This window comes from Echiichthys vipera (assembly GCF_963691815.1).
Source record: "Echiichthys vipera genome assembly, chromosome: X".
Taxonomy (NCBI): Eukaryota; Metazoa; Chordata; class Actinopteri; order Perciformes; family Trachinidae; genus Echiichthys; species Echiichthys vipera.
The window spans coordinates 45,593,800-45,614,384 of NC_139825.1; the positions used below are offsets into that span (position 1 = coordinate 45,593,800).

Below are 20,585 nucleotides of genomic sequence, written 5' to 3' on the forward strand. Positions count from 1 at the left end.
GTGTTACGGCGTGATGACGTATGGACAGCAAGAAGCATTTGCGCGAGGCCCAGGTAGTGTGAGTACAAACGGGCCTGGGGCGCAGGGGGAGAGGGAGGGGGGGACAAGTACCCTAAAGCACGGGGCACGGTGCGGAAGGACAGTGTGAGTGCGCCCTTAGACTTTATTTTATTAACTCTCTTTCCATATTTAATAACCAGTCTTTGTCTCAATGGGGAAACTTTACGTACGTGTGCGTGTGTGTGTGTGTATTGTGCCCGTCTGTACATTTCGGCGGTAGTACATTACGCTGCAGACGTGCATACAAAATTAAAAGCACGATCAGTGAGCTTTGTCTTATTGTGAGTAGTTTTGCAAGATTTTAATTACAGTTATTGATGGGAAAACGTGTGTTTCACAGATAATAAGGCAGCCTTGCTGATGGTTCTGTCCAATCAGATCGGAGTTGTGAAAGACGCCATAGAGGAAATTGAACAGGTACACACACTGTGAATTCTCAAACAGTGGCTGAATAATGAATTATTAGTAAGTTATTGTATTTTTGTGAGAAGCCTGTTTGTTCATATGCTCCTGTTTTATTCTTCCATGTGTAACTGCTGTCTCAGTATGTTTAGAATAATTGGTACAGAAACAGAAAAGCATTTTAAACATACATACAGTATATATTTCTGTTATTGTCAATAAATCCTGTCGCGTACCGACTTTGGCTTTCACACAAAATCCAATCAGTCCTTATTGAAGAAAACTGGGATATCACCTCATCACCATATCGCCTCATGCTTTAATCAATATTGGAATTGAATATGAATTATCATCTACTGTTAATTTTTACAATATCACAGCTCTCACTTTATTTTTGTGGGTATTTGCTGAATGTTGCACCCCCACCCAGGCATTATCTGAGTCCCAGGACCCGTTCAGCGACGTCCTTGACGATGACCAGGAGCCTCGAGGCAACAGGGACACTTATTGGTCGGAGAAGGACCGCTGTTTGATCGGTCCATGCCAGGGGATGATGAAAGTGTCAGCGGCGTGTTTAAGGAAGCTGATGTCAGCCGTCAAAGCCAACGGGGATGTCACCACGTCTCAGAACCTGGCTCAGCTCGACGACATGGCTGACATCACAAAGGGAATCAGTCCTGGGTACACACACACACACACACACACACAGTCATATTATTATCTGATTGTAGTGACACATGTCTCTGATGTTTAGTTGAAGTGTAAATTGGTTTACCAACTTCATTGCTCTCTGTCGCACCAGTAAGAAGAGCAAACTCACGCATGTCATACTTCAGTGATGTAACTTTCAGAGTAAATGCTTTTGTTCCTGGAAGGGTCAGGTCTCATATAGCCGTTAGCAAATGACTCGTTTTCTCTAGAAATTGCCAAGGGACACAACTTTCCCACTGCAGGATCAAAAGTAATGCAGTGTGAAGTTGTTTGAATGAGCTCTTTGTGAGAAAAGCCACAATACCGGACGCCCGCGTCCAACAGGTAGTTTTGGTTGAGTGGTTAGAAACAGAGTGCATGACAACAAAGACTCAAGATCCAAGAAGCTTCATTTATCCCGAGGGAAATGATTGTGCAACAGTTTCAATACAAAGATGGGAAAGGATCAGAGTAACAATAAGCATAAAAACATAAATCAAATCAAATAAATCAGAGTGCAACAGACATTGTGGTTAAACGTAGGTTTATACACAACAATACGCAGCGTGCAGTTTAGCAGCATGTTGAAATAAAAAAAGTAAATAAGTGATAAGTGATAAAAAGTCATCATGCATTCATCTTCTTCCCTACTCGCATATACCAGAGACTTTTAGGCGTGGAAAACTATATTTTAATTTGTCTGCACAGCAACAGTTGAGATGGTGGTGCATGTTTGTATGAATTCATACTGGTTGTTCCTGCTGTTTGCGATTGTGATGCAGCTCAATTGAAACACATAGAACACTTGATCTACCTTTTTGGCTAGCTTTGCTAAAAAAGATGCTTTATTTCATTTATTTAATACCGTATTTTTGGGATTAAAAGTTGCTCCGGAGTTTAAGTCTCACCAGCTGAAAAATGCAGAATAAAGAAGGAAAAACACATTAATAAGTCGCATTTTTTGGGGAAATGTATTTGATAAAATCCAACACCAAGAAACGACATTTCATCTTGAAAGGCAATTTAAAATAAAACTAGAATAGAGAACAACAGGCTGAATAAGTGTTTACGCTATATTCCGCGTACACAACGAGCTGAGAACGTGCCTGGTGTGTTAACGTAACATGTTACGGTGAGAGTCATTCACAGAACTATAACATATAGAACAGGGATGTCAAAGTCAAATACATCAGAGGGCCAAAAAAACAAATCTGCTACAAGCCGAGGGCCGGACTGGTTCAATGTTTATTAAAACATATTAAAATGATGCATATAACCTATTGAACCAAGATCTAACACAGGGTACCGTATTTTATTTAATAATTAAATGAATAATCCAATATTTTTGTACGGCTCTGTCAGTGATTCTCCAACAGGCTCACAGACAAAAACAAACTTGTCCAGTACTTAATGTACAAATAAAGCAAGATTTTCTTATGACTTTAGTTATTTAGAGGAAAACATTTTCAACAGGCAAACAGCAAAAAAGAAAATGTCGTTCAAAAATAAAACATGTTCCTTAATATCAAGATAAAGAAACACAGCTTTGTGAACATGTGCTTGAAACACAACACCCTGTGCTCATCGTCCGACTTCCGTTAGCCATTATTGGGGAGGGGGGGGGGGGGTGCTGAAAGTTGACATCCGCCCTGAATGCTGATGAGTTCGCGGGCTACCGCTGCATTGTGGGTAATGTAGTTTTGGTGCGTGAAAAACACCAGCAGGCGGCTGTGGTGTGCGGGCCGCTTCTAATACTAATCAAACATCATCCCGGGGGCCAAGATCATTCATTCGGGCCTTGACTTTGACTTTGCGACTTATAATCCGAAAAATACGGTAGATGATTTGGATTTAAGACCGTTTTAACAGCATATGATTTTGTACTTGCACTTTTTCTTTATCTGTTATTAGAAAAAACAAAACCGTGAGATTCTTCGATGTAACATTTGGTTTTATTTCCTACTGTTATTAATCACCGTCCCATTGGCACTAATGCATTTCAGATTTCTGTGCAAATCAAGCTAAACTGATAACATTGATTTGGTGTTATAGGCTACTAAGACAACAACATAATGTTTGGTTGTAAATGTGGGCTACGGTTTTCTACTAATGACATATTCTGACTGGACTGAGCCCAGGTCTATTTCATCTTCAGAACTCTCCATCAATCAAAGTAATAGTTCTGCACAAAGATGGCATGGATGCCTCTGTAAATAGGAGAGAAGTTATAGATGAGTGCTCGCTCTTCCTCCCCAAGACTGGAGAAATGGTGGTGGTTCTTCATGGCTGAAAGACATAAGGAAAGAAATGAAGGATAAAAAAGGGATAGTGTAGACACATACAGACTTACAGCTGCTATTTCAACACATACAAACACTTTTCAAGTATTGAATGAGCTCGATGCATTTGTTTCTCCTTGACCTTGTCCTTTGACCTTCGACTGCATTCAAAGTGGGATACCGTGACTCTAGCAAGGAGCTTTTCATAAAATCTAATATTTTAAAATTTACGGATATAGTCAAGCTAAAAATACTTGAAACCTTATTCAGAGCTGTAAAAAAAGATCTTCCTACAGGTATTCAATCTTTATTTAAATTAAGAAACAATTGCTATAATTTAAGAGAAACAAGGAAAGCAAGAACTAACATTAGACAAAGATGCGTGTCAGTTATTGGTGTAAAAACGTGGAATGACCTTAACGATAAACTGAAAGTAATTACCGTAATTTCCGGACTATAAAGCGCACCTGACTATAAGCCTCACCAGCTTAATTTAGGGTAAAATACAGATTGCTCCATATAAAAGCCGCACCCGACTATAAACCGCAGGCGTTTTGATGTGTAATTACGGTAGTATATAGGGGTTCCTGCTACCACGGAGGGGATTGTCGGGACAGAGATGACAGTTTGGGAACGCAAAGCGTCCCATTTATTAACAATAAATCTTTCAATCATTCAATCAAACTTTCACATCTTTGACATGTCGAACAGCATTCGTGCAGAGTACAAATAATACAACGGTGCAAAGTAATACAAAGTGCTCGCCTGTAACACGGCAGTAAAAGTGCAGTCCTGCGGCCGTTTATGTTATCAAAATAACCAACCAGGTACGTGCAGCAGCTCTATTTCCTTCTTTGACAGCCAGATCGATTGCCTTTAACTTAAAAGCAGCATCATATGCACTTCTCCGTTTGTTTTCCATGTTGAGGTTGTTTGCATGAACACTTCCTTCGCGCAAACTGTCGCTGACGCTCTCCTACTCTTTGTTTTGCTCTTGTTACCTGGCGCCAGATGTCTGCCTCGGTCTCGCGCATCCTCAGTAGTGCGCGCCCCTGGTTACAGTAAGCCGTAGAAAAGCCGCACCGTTGTATAAGCCTCAGGGACCAGAACGAGGGAAAAAAGTAGCGGCTTATAGTCCGGAAATTACGGTACAACACGACCGATATTTAAAAAGACCTTGAAATTTGAAATAATTAATGCATATGTATAAATGTTATAATTGGAAAAGAGAAAAATAAATAAACAAATAAAAAAGGGAAATCATATTAATTTTGATTATTGAATACATGGAAATGAGAAAAAGTTAAACTTATTTAAGCAAATATGTATTTTGATTTTGCAGATTTTGATTTTTGCTTTGTGAGTATATATGTGTATGTTTATATGTATAAAATGTTTAAATGTATATAAAGTATTTAAATGATTTCATTTATTTAGGTATAAGTAAATATACTTTTAATCAAATATATGTTTTATCATAAGTAAATATGTTGTGTTTAAACAGTCAGAACTTTGATGTTAGGGCGTGATCACACTGTCCTTTTGGCCGCGGCCAAAACTATTTTTTCAGCTAAAGTCTAGTACCTTTAAGCCATGTGAGTGCACCCGCTCCGCGCTCAACTGCGGCCAGCGGACCGTCCACGGCCCGCTTGAAAGAGGTGGGCTTTAGCGGAGCCGTTTGCACATGTACGAGCACGAGCGTGCGCACGTGTACGAGCACGAGCACGAGCCCTACGGCAGTAGCGTTATCTCCGCCTGTTCGGACATGTAAATAGAAGGACGGACCATGCGCGGACATTTAACAACAACAACAATGGTGGTGAAAGGTTCACGTTGGTGTGGTGCGGAGGTGGAGTGTTTACTGCAGATTTGGTCGGATGAAAATATTCAAAAACAGTCGACAAGACGCACAAAAACTCCGAGGTCTGTGGAAAGATTTGTAAACAAAGCCACACACACGCGATCAATGTGTGTGACGTGTTACGGCGTGATGGCGTATGGACAGCAAGAAGCATTGGCCGAGGCCCAGGCAGTGTGAGTACAAACGGGGCTGGGGCGCGGGGGGGAGAGGGAGGGGGGACAAGTACCCTAAAGTCCGGGTCGTGGTCCGGGAGGACAGTGTGAGCAGACCCTTAGGGTGGGCTAATAAAAGCAAGTTGCTTCACCCTGAAATTGTCAAAAATATTATTAAAAAATAATAAATATTTTTTTAGATTGGCCTAACTTTCCATCAAATTTCAGGGATATAAGTGACCTAGTCGTTTGGAGATATTCTGCTAGGAAACATACAAAAAAAGAGAGAAATGGAAAAACAATTGTGCAGGTGACAACCTGACAAGGATAACAGAAGCACACAGAGGTTACACAGATTACCTTCTGAGACAAAGAAGCTTGCGGTGTAGAAGCAGGCTCTTACAGCAGTAGTAGAGTGAATCATTCCTGGCTTATCTACCCACTCAAATGGGGTTTTCTCTGGGTGCCACTGCACTGCATAAAATGGGTAGCGGTTGGCTGAGGAAAACCAAGAATAGAATTGTTATTATCATAGTGAGTGAGCAGTACGATTAGTACATCACTCTACAAACTGTTAATTAGTCAGAGAGGAATGGTACCTTCCATGGTAGAGATGAATTCTTTCTTCCCATCATTGTTCGTGGACAGGACCTTGTAAAACCTCTTCAGTTTGGCGTTACGGCTGTAGTTCTATAAGTTCAAATGCAGATATTATTATACTGCCGTCTATCTATGTAAAACCTAAGAAAAGCATTGGGAAGCTGTGTATAATGTAAATAGTTACAGAATGTGATGAATTGCAGAAACAGAAAACGATATGACAATTTGGAATTTGATGCCAGCAAAACGTTTCAAAAAAGTTGGGAAGGTGGCAACAAAAGACTGGAAAAGTTGTGAAATGCTAAGAGAAAACACCTAAAGGAACATCTCACAATTAATGAGGTTCACTGGCAACAGGTCAGTAACATGACAAGGTATAAAAAGAGCATCCAGAGAGACAGAGTCTAAAGATGGGGAAGGGTTCACCACTCTCGGTCAAGACAGATGTGCGTCCTCCACAGAGCTGGGTCTGTCTGACGTTCCTGTCTGTTATAGTGAAGGTTTTCAACGCCACCGTACTCTACGGGGGAATTGTTGGGTCTGTGTAAATCATAAATAAGTCATAGAGTGTGGTCTTTACCTACTCTGTAAAGTGTCCTGAGATCACTTTTGTTATGATTTGGCACTATAAATGAAATTGAATTGAATTCTGTGAAAGACTGCACTGGCAACTAGTGCAACAATTTAAGAAGAACGTTTGTTAACGTAAAATTTTAATGAATTTGGGGATTTCAGGACGTAAGATCACTAAACACTACATAATAGCAGTCAAAGATTCAGAGAATCTGAAGAAATCCTTGACGCAAGGAACTTTGGACAGGAATTTGTGATTATTGTTTGAAAAGTGCTCTACATTTTCTTTTAGGTAGACAGCCTCCACTGAGTCTGAGGGGGTTTAGAAGGATTTTTGACATCCCAACAAATTGATTGTTTGCAGATTACTGTCATCTCTACCTTAAATATGTAGAATAATAACAATAATTACAACACCAACATATTCCCGCCATGACAGGAAGTGATCATGCTTCCCAGGGGTGGTCAGAAAGAAGAGAGGAGTTGGGAGAAGTGCAGCAGAAAATACCTGTATGGACAGACTCCATTTGTGGAAGTTGGCAGTGATGTTTTCCTCGGCCAGAGACTGCAGAAGATCCTTGGGAAAACTTTGAAACAGACGGCTAGACTGGGCCGCTAGAGGGCAGAAACAGATGTGATAATCTACAGTATATCTCTCATATATACTGTATGTATATATGCAAAGCTCTCTGCCCTCCCCTCTCGCAAATTGCCTTTTCAGTCCCCAGAATTGATTGGTCAGTAGGTAGAGCTGTTTAGAGGTTGATCTGCTATATGGGGCAATGATTAGTCTCATTTGCATGGGATCCACCCATATGTTGGCACATGCACACCATGAGTGATAACGGTGTGGGTAGAATATGAATTTGGAAAGTGCCGTAATAAAGGATGTTCCTCTTTTAGCATTTCTTTTTTAGCAGGTTACCATAAAGAGGAATTATATTTATTCTCAAAAAATGTCTGTGTCTATCTTATTGTCTAATACTGTTAACACACAATGCCCTTTTAGTAGATTTCAAGAATGATTCTTAGGGCGCACTCACACTGTCCTTCTGTACCGGGGCCAAAACCGTTTTTTCAGCTAAACGTTTAAGCAGTGTGAGTGCACCCGCTCCGCGCATAACTGCGGCCAGCTGGCCGTTTGCACATGTACGAGCACGAGCGTGCGCACGTGTACGAGCACGAGCGCTACGGCGGTAGCGGTATGTGCGCCTGTTCGGACATAGAAATAGAACGACGGACCATGCGCGGACATTTAAAACAATGGCGATGAAAGGTTCACGTTGGTGTGATGCGGAGGTGGAGTGTTTACTGCAGATTTGGTCGGATGAAAATATTCAAAAACAGTCGACAAGACGCACAAAAACTCCGAGGTCTATGGAAAGATTTGTAAACAAAGCCACACACACGCGATCAATGCGTGTGACGTGTTACGACGTGATGACGTATGGACAGCAAGAAGCATTTGCGCGAGGCCCAGGCAGTGTGAGTACAAACGGGGCTGGGGCGCGGGAGGGCAAGTACCCTAAAGCCCGGGGCGCGGTACGGAAGGACAGTGTGAGTGCGCCCTTATACAAGTATTCTCAGTTAAACCGTCAAACATAATGCCAACTGTTTCTTTGAATATTCAATACAAAGATGTTGTAGTCAAATCGAAACAATTAGTTTTGGGTAATATGTTTATGTGTGTTTTTTGTTTAGAAATGTCTGTATTGCTAGACTTCATGTTTTATACAAAAACACTGATTTAGAAGCTACAATGTTTTGAAGCCCCTACATGGTAAGGGTTTACCATAGAAGTAAGCAGTTGTCCAGTCAATCAGACGTTAATTGCTTGATCTGGAGATGATGGGTACACACACAATGTACATATGGAGTTAGTCGTTTCACTAGTAGTAAACAGTTAACCACTAGGTGTCATAGTTTACTTACTAAAGTTGCTAATAATACTATGAAATTAACCAAAAACAGACCTGCAACAGGAATGATCTACTTCAACCCTTGTTACATATGGGTGGAACAATGGTTCCTGCTGTTCGGTTCGTATCACGGTTTTGGGGTCACATAAATGCCAGATGTAAAAGTCTCACAGTTTAACCGGCTGGGTTGATGTTTCCTTGTAGTGTGGAAGGTAGAATACACAAGTACAAGTACCCTAAAGCCCGGGGGCGCGGTGCGGAAGGACAATGTGAGTACGCCCTTAGTGTATTTTAAAATTTGCCTTTTGGCAGTATTTTATTATTTGATCGTTTACCTAATTTACTTTTTCACATGCCTGGTAAGATACACATAGTTTTTGGGTTCATAGCTATACTTTAACAGTTACTTCTGGCTATTTTTAATTTAACAGGCATTTTTCAGTTTTGCTGCACATCACATGCAGTCAGGACTGTGAGCCAAGATGAGAACAGAGACAAGTAAAACAGAAAACAGGAGGAAAAAGAAGTGCTGATCTTCATAAAGTGAGGTTACGGAAGAAGAAGAGAAGAGTAAACAAGACAAGCAGAACAAAGCAGATAACAGGGACAGAGAAAAATACCTGGTGTTAGAGTTAGAGGTAGAGCCACAGCCTTGGTGTCAGTGAGGGTGAGCAGGTTTTTGTTGGCTGTGAGGACAGACAGCTGCTGGAAGCCCTGACACGTTCCCCAGATAGGGAAGTAATCCCCAGCATCGTTGGCCTGCAGAGGACAAAGGAGTGGAACGACAATGAATCCATGAGAAAGAAGGTGTAATGTCATTTTCTGAGAAAAATACACACAAAATACAACAAAGTGCTTCAAATTCACATACAGTGGCACAGATTCACAGCTTGGCAAGTATCATGTCTAAGGGCGCAGTCACACTGTCCTTCCGCACCGCGCCCCGTGCTTTAGGGTACTTGTCCCCCCTCCCTCTCCCCCCGCGCCCCAGCCCCGTTTGTACTCACACTACCTGGGCCTCGCGCAAATGCTTCTTGCTGTCCATACGACATCACGCTGTAACACGTCACACGCATTGATTGCCGTCATCGCGATGCGTGGCTTTGTTTCCAAATCTTTCCATAGACCTCAGAGTTTTTGTGCGTCTTGTCGACTGTTTTTGAATCTTTTCATCGACCAAATCTGCAGTAAACACTCCACCTCCGCATCACACCAACGTGAACCTTTCGCCGCCATTGTTGTTGTTGTTAAATGTCCGCGCATGGTCCCTTCTTCTTTTTTCTATGTCCAAACAGGCGCACATAAATTAAGTCAGAACCGTCGTAGGCATCGTGCTCGTGCTCGTACACGTGCGCACGCTCGTGCTCGTACATGTGCAAACGGGCTCTACAAAAGCCCACCTCAAAAGCCAGCTGACCGCAGTTATGCGCGGAGCGGGTGCACTCACACTGCTCAAACGCACTAGGCTTTAGCTGAAAAATCTGTTTTGGCCCGGTGCGGAAGGACAGTGTGAGTGCGCCCTAAAGGTCACTGGAAAGGGCATTTTGCTCAAAAAAAATACTGTAAAAAACATCTTTCATTTGTCCAAGTCCGACTAGATTTCGTCCCCTATCACTTACATTAGCATTGCATTAGAAAGGTATCTCGTGATTGTCAGTACGGGTAAGAGTAAATATTAGTGGGACCAACATCTATTTCAATGTACATATGGGTATATGAGTGCTGTTTTAGTTTAAAGTTGAAAAATGTGAGCGTGTCCTTTAACTAGAGGGAAATGAAGCCAAGTTAATAAGACTTTAATATAAAAAAGTGTTAACTTGAGAAGTCTGTTGGCCTTGTCAGTGAGTTGAACAAGTCAAACATTTTACCTTCAGAGCCAAGTTGTAAAATATCTTGGCTGTCCGACTGAACTGTGATGTTCGAAGATCTACATCTCCTCCCGGCAGCAACAACCTGAGGAGACACTCAAGTGTTTAAGTTGCAAGTAGTGGTTCGACTGGGTCGGGGCGAGGTATGTTATCAGGGGATGTTTAACTGATGTAACTGATGTAAATGAGGTAAGAACTTGCAAATATTAAAATTTTAACAGGGTTTCCTTAAAAACTAGCAGATCAGCCACCTCAGTCTAGGTGGTGGTAATGCATCTTAACACTGGTCGCCTTACATGAACATATAGTACAATGAAAAGCAAAAGCCAGGCAGAGATTTGTTTTATTTATTATTACTTATTAGACATTTAGCAGCAAAAGACAGTATGTCATATATATATAGAGAGAGACGAACAAAGGAGAAAACAAGAGATAGAGAAAGAGTAAACTCACCCATTTATTGAGTCGAATATTTTAGCATATTCTTTTTCTGTGCGATTGATTCTGGTGAGCAAAAAAGACCCAATAAGACATAAAAACATACAATAACAGCCTTTAAAAAAAGAAAATTAGCATTATGAAGTTGACTCTTTGACCTTTTGGATATAAAATGTCATCACTTCGTATTTTATCCTATGAGACATTTGTGTGAAATGTTAAAAATAGTATACAAAATTGTGGGTTAAAAATAAAGGCATGAATCCACAAGGAACTATTGTGTGTGTGTGTTTTTTTAGGTAAAAATTAGTTCTTACACTGCGTTACTTTGGGAGACGTACTGGTGGTTTTGGATGAAGTAGTTGAAAAGAAACGTGTAGATTGCAGCTCTTAATTGTGCAAATTGCCTTATCACATGACTACTGATATAGTGATGTGATGTGATGATTGTGGCCGACTGTGGCTCAGTGGAGGAGTGGCTTGTCCTCCATTTGAGAGACTGGCGGTTTGATCCCCATCTCCCCGGTCCACATGTCGAAATGTCCTTGGACAAGACACTGAACCCCAAATTACTCCCCGTGCTGCGCATGGGTGTGTAAATGTGGTGTGAATGGTTAGATTAGATGGTCTGTAGATGTCCACTGCCATCAGTGTGAATGTCTGTGTGAACGGGTGAATGTGACAAACACTGTGAAAGCGCCTTGAGTAGTTAGAAGACTAGAAAGGCGCTACATAAGTACAAGTCCATTTACCATGTGATGCGATGTGCCTCCCATTTGCACAGGCTCCGCCCACATCAGACACCATGACTGATAGGGCTGTGCACCCCATGGGGATCACATATTTCTTTTATCATCTACCAGAAGTCCCCATCACACTGTTGAAGTATGAGATCATAACCTCTTGACAATTACTGTGAGTCTTGTAAAATATTTAAAATCGTATTCAGGGGAATCATACTGAAGACTTTGCTGGCTTTAAATTATGTGATCCTGGTCAGAGTCACAGTGCTTTCAGACATGTCAAAAGAATTATAACAGCATCTTTACTGAAGCCCATGTGCTGCGGCTGGAAACAAGGTTGCTGAGAGCCCCAAAACAGTTACCTAAAATACTCTGTAGACATTACACATCACCATTTGATCTATTGTAAATTAAATATTGCTTATAGCAGCTTAAATCAGTATTAATTATTAACTGTTGCTAAAGCGGTTTGGCATTTGTTGTGTAATTGCATTATAATAACGGGCAGTTTATCGAGTCATGCAGTCATTTATCCAATGAACCAGTATTTTCAAGAATGCTGTATTTGGTATAAAATCAATGGTAACACCAGCATTCACATTTATTTAAAGCGTGAGATTAGCACTGATCTGATAAGACTTATTTAGGCAGAATGTATAGCTTTTTCTTTGTATTCATTGAGAGCTCACCTCCTTGGTAATCTGAGCCTTTCCCTTCTTGCTGAGAACCACATGGGGTTTTTGTGTTGTATGTCACAAAGCATCTCATTAAAGTTCATTTAAAGGAGACACAAAAGCCCAACTATGTGCTGGTTTACATCAGAATGCAGTTGTTACTGTTGTCTACCGAGAAAAAAAACTTGAGTTGGCTTATATTGTGAAGCAACCAAAGGAAATGCATTTGTCACTGCAGGTAGGCTGGCTGTTCAAATTGCACTTGCTCATCAATCATGAGTGTCGCTTACCTGACAGGTACAACCCGAGCCCCGGCTCCCTCTAGGTATTTGACATAGGAGGCAGCGATATAAGAGGAGCCACGAGCAAACTGGTCTCCTGGAAGATTTCTCTGTGCCAACACACCTATAGAGAGAACACACACGCACAATCACATATATCACATATTACATATAAGGCAGCACACACATCTGTCATCCATCACCCTCTACAGTAACCAGGCTTTTTCCAGGGAGCAAAATAGTCCCTGGTCTTCGGCAGGGCCAACAAAAGCCCAGTCAAATGGCCATCACATTCAAATTAGGGGCGTTTCAGTGAGGGAGACCCACCTTATATTGGGCATTCAACTTTAATGGAAACGCCACTATTGTAACCATCTATCATATAGCTATCATTCTATCTCACACAGGCTCCGCCCTCTAGTTGACTCTATGGGTACAGTGGGTAGACCCCAATGAATGAACATCCTTTTGTGACATAACATTGCCCCAACCACACCGGCCCTGACCGGCTAAACAATGCGCAATTGGCATTCGCTTAAGAGAAAAATGATAGTGGACAATGGTACGTACTGCCTTATATACTGAATGACACATATTATGGAAAGCACGTCATTATTGGCTACGTTTATGCAAATTTCAGTGGGTGGATGTCCCGTTATTGGAAGAGAGTACTACCCATAGAGTCCAGTAGAGGGCAGAGCCTGTGCGAGATACCCTGGATAGGTACAATAAAAACCACAGAATCAACACCGAGCGCCACAGATTGATTACAGTTTTTTTTTAAGTGGTGGATCAAGTTATTGCACAAAGAAAAGAAGATAAGTGTCCCCCCTCCACAGCCTCCACCTCAGCTCCCTCTAGCAGGACTGGTCGCGGTCTTGGTCTGGACCTCCCAAAATCAATGACCAGCTCTTTTGTCTTGGAGGTGTTTAGCTGTGGGTGGTTAGTGTGGCACCAGAGAGCAAAGTCCCCCACCAGACCCTGATACTCCTCTCTGTCACCCCTGATACATCCCACTATGGCTGCGTCATTGGCGTACTTCTGTATGTGACACAGCTCCGAGTTGTAGCAGAAGTCTGAGGTGTACAGGTTGAAGAGAAGAGGGGCCAGCACTGTGCCCTGAGGGGCTCCCGTGCTGCTGACCACAGTGTCAGACTTGGTGTCCTTCAGCCTGAGGACGGAGACAGATAGGTACTTTCTACAGCCGCATTTGTAGTTGTGATGAAACAGCGAAAATATTGTTATACTGGTATAAGTTCCCTGATTCACTGCTTTGTTCTCGATGGGCGCTCCCTCTCCTTATTCTTTGTATTGCTTGCTAGACCCTCTCTTTCCATCTCTCTTTCCGTCTCTCTCTCTCTCTCACACACACACACACACACACACACACACACACACACACACACACACACACACACACACACACACACACACACACACACACACACACACACACACACACACACTTGTTGAGCCTACGTCCATAACAGCCTTTTCAACCAACTGACAGTTTGACCAACTTGACCAGCGGCCTTTGCTAAGACTTAAACGGCTGATGAAACCGATGACGTATGACTTTTACTTTGAAGCAGACCCGCAGGTTCAGTCCCGGTCTATGGTCACGGTTAGTGAGTCAGCGTGTCTTCACAGAAGGAATTTTACACCCTAAAAGAAGAAGACAGAAAGTTTGAAAAACTTGCAAGGCAGAAATAAACTGCGGACACACTAACCAGCGGGAGTGTGAAGCTTTAGCGTAAAGTTAGCTGAGCATTAGCCTGAAGCTGGACTTTGCCACACACCATGGCCATTGTCGTACTCAGAGATGACAGAGAAACAATATAACTTTTAAATCCTCCCGCTTCTTTAAAGTCACTGTGTGGAAACATGTCTGCCTTCTCTGTGAGTTGTAAACAAACAACAAAGGGTAGTGCACTGACAGGACATCATGATGCATTCAGGTGCACCCTTTGACCCGGGACAAGCGGATTCCACAACAACTATAAACAGAAACAGCTAGATGAGAAAAAAGTCATTTTTTAAAATCTACCATTAATGTTGAAGTGACTTCATTTAGCTTCTGACAACAACAACAACAACAACAACAACAACAACCTAAAGGTGCCTCCTCGTCTGTCCCATTGAGCTTATTCATTTTATTGTTTGAAAGTTGCCGTCAGTTCTGCGTTGTTAATCTGTCATTAATTTTAGACTACCTCACCTGTTACATTTCTACCAATATTTACACTACTATGTTTTATAGTTTTGGTTCAATAAAGAAAGAAGGACCAAAAATGGTTCTGTTTGCTGTAAATTATAGTTGTAAGTTGTAATCAAAAATCGGCATTGGCAGGTTAGACTCTTGCGAAAATCGGGATCGGCCAAGCAAAATTGCAATCGGCACACCCCTATATTTATTTTATTCACACGATTGCCTATCATTTCTGTCTCTACATGGTTGCGCGTTTACACACTTTCTAATGCACGCACACCAGCGGACAGAGAGCACGCATCAGAAAATATGCCCCCCCTCAAAGAAAGCCTAGGGGAAACACTGTGCTATCTATTATCGTCTGTTGTCAGAGTACAAGGGAGAGGTCAGAGCCCCTGCCCCTATAAAGGTTAATGTACAGCCCTGCACCACACATTGCTACCTGGTCTGTGAGAAACACTGGAATCTGTTTTTGTTTTTCTCTTTTTATACTCTGCTTCAACACAAACAGGCCACTTGAATGGTGGCCTGAGTAATGCAATGCATGATAATGCACTCTCTACTACCGTCATGACCACGAATCATGAGTCATGGCCTTGTCAGTGTTCAGACCACAATGAGAGCTGCAGGATTTCTTAAGACAACAAAGTTTCCTGTCACTGTAGTTCTCAGATTTTTATCAGCAAAGTCTCATTTTGTAGCTCCTATAGATCAAAATTAAGGATCAAGATGGATTTCTGTTAACCTTACAGCCGCAACTAACCATGGTATCAGTGACAACTGTGGTGTTGAAGGTATAGTTTAAATAAGTGTTATTCATTTATCTCTTCTCCTCTCCCTCTATCCCTCCCCCCAATGCCTCTTGAACAGCAGCAGAGAGCAGGCAACATCCCCAAACATTGGTTAACATTACCTACGAGTTTTAATATATTTTTTAAAATAAACATTTTAATCTAATGTTCAAAGAAAATTGTTAGCATGTTTGTCATTTCAAATAAGGTTCCTATGAAGTTAAAATCTAACAAAGAAATGAAAATGCAGCATTCTGAGGGTGTTTTTGGGACATATTAAGTAACAATGTTGTAATTTAAGAAACATTCCCACAGTGTTACATTATAACAAAGGATTTCCATTCTTAAAGTGACTTTCTGAAAGCGTTTTGAGGAAGTTATCAAGGACTTTTGTTTGTTTTTTACTAATGAAACGTTCCTGTAATGTCATTTATTAACAAGGGTGGGATGTATCCTTTAAGAAGAACATGCTGGGCATCAACTTACAGCTGAAAAACATTACTAGAATACTGTATGTTACATTTTCAGAACATGCTAGTGGGTAAAGGCCAAAGTGGCAGAAATTACTTCCCCTATTTGTAATCCACATATAATTTGGTGGAATACAGATTTAGACATCTGAACTGTATTTTTCATAAGTGAGGGAAATGCCAACTAAAGCTGGTTTTGGTAACACGAGCTATATACACAAGCCTTATACATTAAGTACATCCAAAAGATAAACAGACTTGGCTATTATAGACATTATAGTACAGATATGTTCTCTCTCTCTCTCTCTTTCTCAAATACACACACACACACACACACACACACACACACACACACACACACACACACACACACACACTAGGCACTTTTTCGCGAACATTCTCCCTTAGTATTACATAAGAGGTATTATAATCCCACAGCCGGTCTCTGCACAGAGAGGGACAGGCATGTAGCCGTTCAAGCGACTGAATCTTACCGATGACCGGTCTGTAATTGAGCTGCTGGCTTCTCCCCGCCGTGCACAGACGCGCAAAGCAGAGACAGGCGGTCAGCACCGCCAACACCGTTGCAGTTGGCCGACACATCCAAAACACCGGGCAGGGTTATAAACTCAAATCCGCTGGAGATGAGGGATGCAGGGTGGTTGCGCAGGTCGAGGATGAAAAACTATAAAATCGGTTCTGGCTTTTATGGTCTATAAAATAAACTACAGGTAAAATAAAGCGTGGATGAAAGGAAAACGCACACAATTTACGGGCAACAAACTAAGCGATTGTCTTTGAGTGATGAAGCTGTGCAGTCAAAGGGTGACTCTCCTCTCTTGCTGTCCTCCCCTGATATCAGTCTTTACCTCCGTGCAGGCTCCTGAAGAGGAGCATCAAGTCAGTCACGTGTAGAGCTCCCTCTCCATAGACCCACATCAGCTAGAGGAGCCTCCCCTGTTATCTCCTCATAGAAATAGATCAGCTAGATCAACATTACAGACCATCCTGATCTTGCAAGCTCCACTGTATTTTACTTGCAGATCAGTCTGGTAACATGGAGCAGAGAAAATAAGTTTGACCAGCGACCGAACCAATCAGCATTTGTTTTGAGGGGTCGAAGTGTGAGGCAACGAGAAGCGACTGTTCAGTGTAAACAACATGGTGGCTTACACGGGTGGGATGAGCGCAGCAAGCCGCCCGCTAATACTTTTTTCTCTTCGCTCCTTCTAACAATATAGCTTCATGTTGTAACTCCCTAAAGATCTAATATTCAAGATTCAAGATGTTTATTGTCATAAGTTCAGTTAACACAGACGTCACACTGCACAATTAAATTTAACATTCCCCATAAGCTCTCTACTAAGCTCCTCACTCTTGGTTTGACTCCTGGCCTCTGTAACTGGGTGCTGAGCTTCCTCAATGACAGACCCCAGTCAGTCAGAGTTGGCAACTGCACATCTCAAACAAGAACTGTAATATGTCTGATATTTTTTTTTGAAAGGCATAATAGGCTTACTATCATCACAGGGTGAGTAAAATGGATGACCCTTTGAAAATGTGTGGTCACATGATCAATTTGTATGGTTGTGTAGAAACTAGGGATAAAGAAACCATCGCTAACCAGGGAGGAGGTTTTAGACACCACCTATCTCCGATTTACAATGCTGCCCTTTCATCCCTTCCCAAGAGATTCAACAATCTAACCTCAAAGAACAACTGTTCACAAATGGCCTCCTGTGACTCCAACGACTGTCATTGAGACTCAGTAGAGCACTAACGAAGTCCAGACCTACTTCCACCAACGACTGCCACTCTAACGACGGTCGTTGGCACTTGGAGCACAAAGGGTTCCAGTGACATCATCGGCCTCTTAAGAGGTTAAATACCTGGATCTCCACACCAGTTAGAGCGTGATCACACTGTCCTTTTGGCCGCGGCCAAAACCGTTTTTTCAGCTAAAGCCTAGTACCTTTAAGTAGTGTGAGCGCACCCGCTCCGCGCTCAACTGGGGCCAGCTGGCCCTCCACGGCCCGCTTGAAATAGGTGGGCTTTAGCGGAGCCGTTTGCACATGTACGAGCACGAGCGTGCGCACGTGTACGAGCACGAGCACGAGCACGAGCCCTACGGCAGTAGCGTTATGTCCGACTGTTCGGACATGTAAATAGAAGGACGGACCATGCGCGGACATCTAACAACAACAACAATGGCGGTGAAAGGTTCACGTTGTGTTTACTGCAGATTTGGTCGATGAAAATATTCAAAAACAGTCGACAAGACGCACAAAAACTCAGAGGTCTATGGAAAGATTTGTAAACAAAGCCACACACACGCGATCAATGCGTGTGACGTGTTACGGCGTGATGGCGTATGGACAGCAAGAAGCATTGGCCGTGGCCCAGGTAGTGTGAGTACAAACGGGGCTGGGGCGCGGGGGGGAGAGGGAGGGGGGACAAGTACCCTAAAGTCCGGGTCGTGGTCCGGGAGGACAGTGTGATCACGCTCTTAGTTGGACCAGTCCCAGCCTGGTCCTTTTCCTGGTCCAGTCCCAGCCTGGTCCTGGTCCTGGTCCTGGTCCAGTCCCAGCCTGGTCAGATGCGTACGTGAACTGATGAAGCCTCTTGGATGAGAGGTGAAACGTCTTCCTAGACAAACAACGTCTTCCTAAGTCCAGTTGCTTTTGACTGAAATTGCTTTGGGGATAACAATGACCTGGACAAATGAGAATATTCACACGCTTAATGCAGTTAGTTGCAAAATATGAAATCACAGCCAAACACACTCTCCTACTTAGGTGCCCTTGTATTACATCTTATCATAGTGCTGCAGCTGTTGTGAGTAGAAACACTTTTTTATTTTATTTATTGCAATACGGCATGATCCATTGGGAAAGTTGTAGTAAAGAAATCTGTATTTATTTGTGCATTTTCTGCCCACTCTGCATCTCTGCTGTAGCTCTGTACACTTAAGTTCTGCTGACCTGCACATTTGTCATCACACACTCTGCTTATGTAGCCTATTTGTTATGTCAGCAGGTCCTTACACTGTAATTACATGTTGTGTTGCCTGACATGTTCTCTTCTTATCTCATTCAAGAACAATGTCAATTTTGTTTTGTACTAAAACAGAGAGAACATACTGTGAATACTCTACAACCATCAAAGTTCTCCTCTAGTTTTAATTTGTTTTTTGTGTAACAACTGGAGAAGTGTGTGTGTGTGTGTGTGTGTGTGTGAGAGAGAGAGAGAGAGAGAGAGAGAGAGAGAGAGAGAGAGAGAGAGAGAGAGAGAGAGAGAGAGAGAGAGAGAGAGAGAGAGAGAGAGAGAAGAGAGAGAGAGAGTCAATGAGACTGCATGAGGGTGACAAAGTGTGTTTAGCGTGAGCAATGCAGTAAGGATAAGGTGTTTTTGAGTGTGTGGTTGTGGATGTGTATACACATGTTAATTTGATGTGAGTCAGCAGTTTGTAATGTAGGTAACCCACGGATCAGTGACTTTAGTTACACTGCAGAGGGACAGATTGCACTGCATCTCTGCTGAAGAACCACAAGAGGTCACACTCCACCACCAAACAGACCGCCAAGTTTGAACTCTGTCTGCATGAGGTTTTGTGTTCTTCTTATTGCTCATTATTAAGTTAGATATCAGCCTGTGAGGTACTCAAACACTATGATTCTGGTTCAGTGGTTAAGTCATATTTCTAATGCAGCTTTCTGAAGTTACTAATATCCAATATTCTTTATGTTTTTATTTGTATGCGTCTATCCAGGGAAAAGAGCCCATAGTGGTGAGTCTTTTACCTGCAATGGAACTTGTCTGCATGAGCTGCTGACTAAAGGGGCCTTCACATGATAAGCGTTTTGCGCTGGGCTCACTGCGAGGTTGGGTGCAGAGACCCAGGAAACAACTAAATCAACATTAGTATTAAAACAACCGTTAACTCATAAACTGCCTATTCACAAAACTGGTGTGACTGCATATAAACCTCCATCATTACGTTTTTGTCCTAGATTGTGATACGACTTAAATGTAATTAAATAGTTCGGGAAACTTGGACCCACAAATACGTTTTCCTCCATCTTTCTAACCGGCTTGATGTCGCTCTCTGGTTGTCTAGGAAACATAAACGTCTCATTGGTTATGCGTTTCAAAGGTCAGCGTAAACTAGGTTAAAGTTCAACTGATTTGAACTTTGAGCGCAGCGGCAGAGAGGCAAATCTGAGCAGTGCTCGCTGTGAACGTGGGCACTGCCGCTACATTGGATGCTACCGCCTCTACCTTAGGAAATGAATGGAACGGCCGCGTGAAGCGGTTTTTTTTATCGCATATCATGTGCAGGGGCCTTGAGCATTTTAGTGGGGAGCTGTTGTGTCCTGTAGTGGTCCATGTTATATGCTGCTTAAGAAAATTAGGTCTGAATGGACTTAAGTGAATGTTTTTAATATCTATTGCTGGTTTACATGTTGTTTAAAAGCTACTTTTGCACATTTTTGTGTATTGCTGTGTTTGCTAATGAAATCAAGTCCAAGTGCTGAAAAGCCCAATCTTTCAAACTGCTACTTTTAAAAGGTCAAA

At 42.2% G+C, this 20,585-nt stretch overlaps 1 protein-coding gene and 1 pseudogene across 2 annotated transcripts in view; one reads left to right on the forward strand and one right to left on the reverse strand.

Moving 5' to 3' along the window:
- The window catches only part of LOC310965897 (cyclin-D1-binding protein 1 homolog), a 29,983-nt pseudogene extending 28,682 nt beyond the window's left edge, over window positions 1–1,301 (forward strand). Inside the window, exons 7-9 of the transcript in view lie at window positions 401–477; window positions 893–1,143; window positions 1,265–1,301. The product of the transcript in view is annotated as a cyclin-D1-binding protein 1 homolog (transcript). The remainder of the gene's footprint in view (window positions 1–400; window positions 478–892; window positions 1,144–1,264) is intronic.
- Window positions 1,302–3,316: 2,015 nt separating this feature from the next.
- LOC310965027 (gamma-glutamyl hydrolase) lies at window positions 3,317–16,613 on the reverse strand (the record flags this gene model as incomplete). Its single annotated transcript, XM_083938409.1, has 9 exons — window positions 3,317–3,438; window positions 5,805–5,942; window positions 6,044–6,134; window positions 7,126–7,232; window positions 9,157–9,295; window positions 10,405–10,489; window positions 10,858–10,908; window positions 12,550–12,664; window positions 16,505–16,613. 9 exons carry the CDS (start codon window positions 16,611–16,613, stop codon window positions 3,317–3,319), a joined length of 957 nt encoding a protein of 318 aa, XP_083794535.1.
- Between the last annotated feature and the right edge of the window lie 3,972 nt (window positions 16,614–20,585).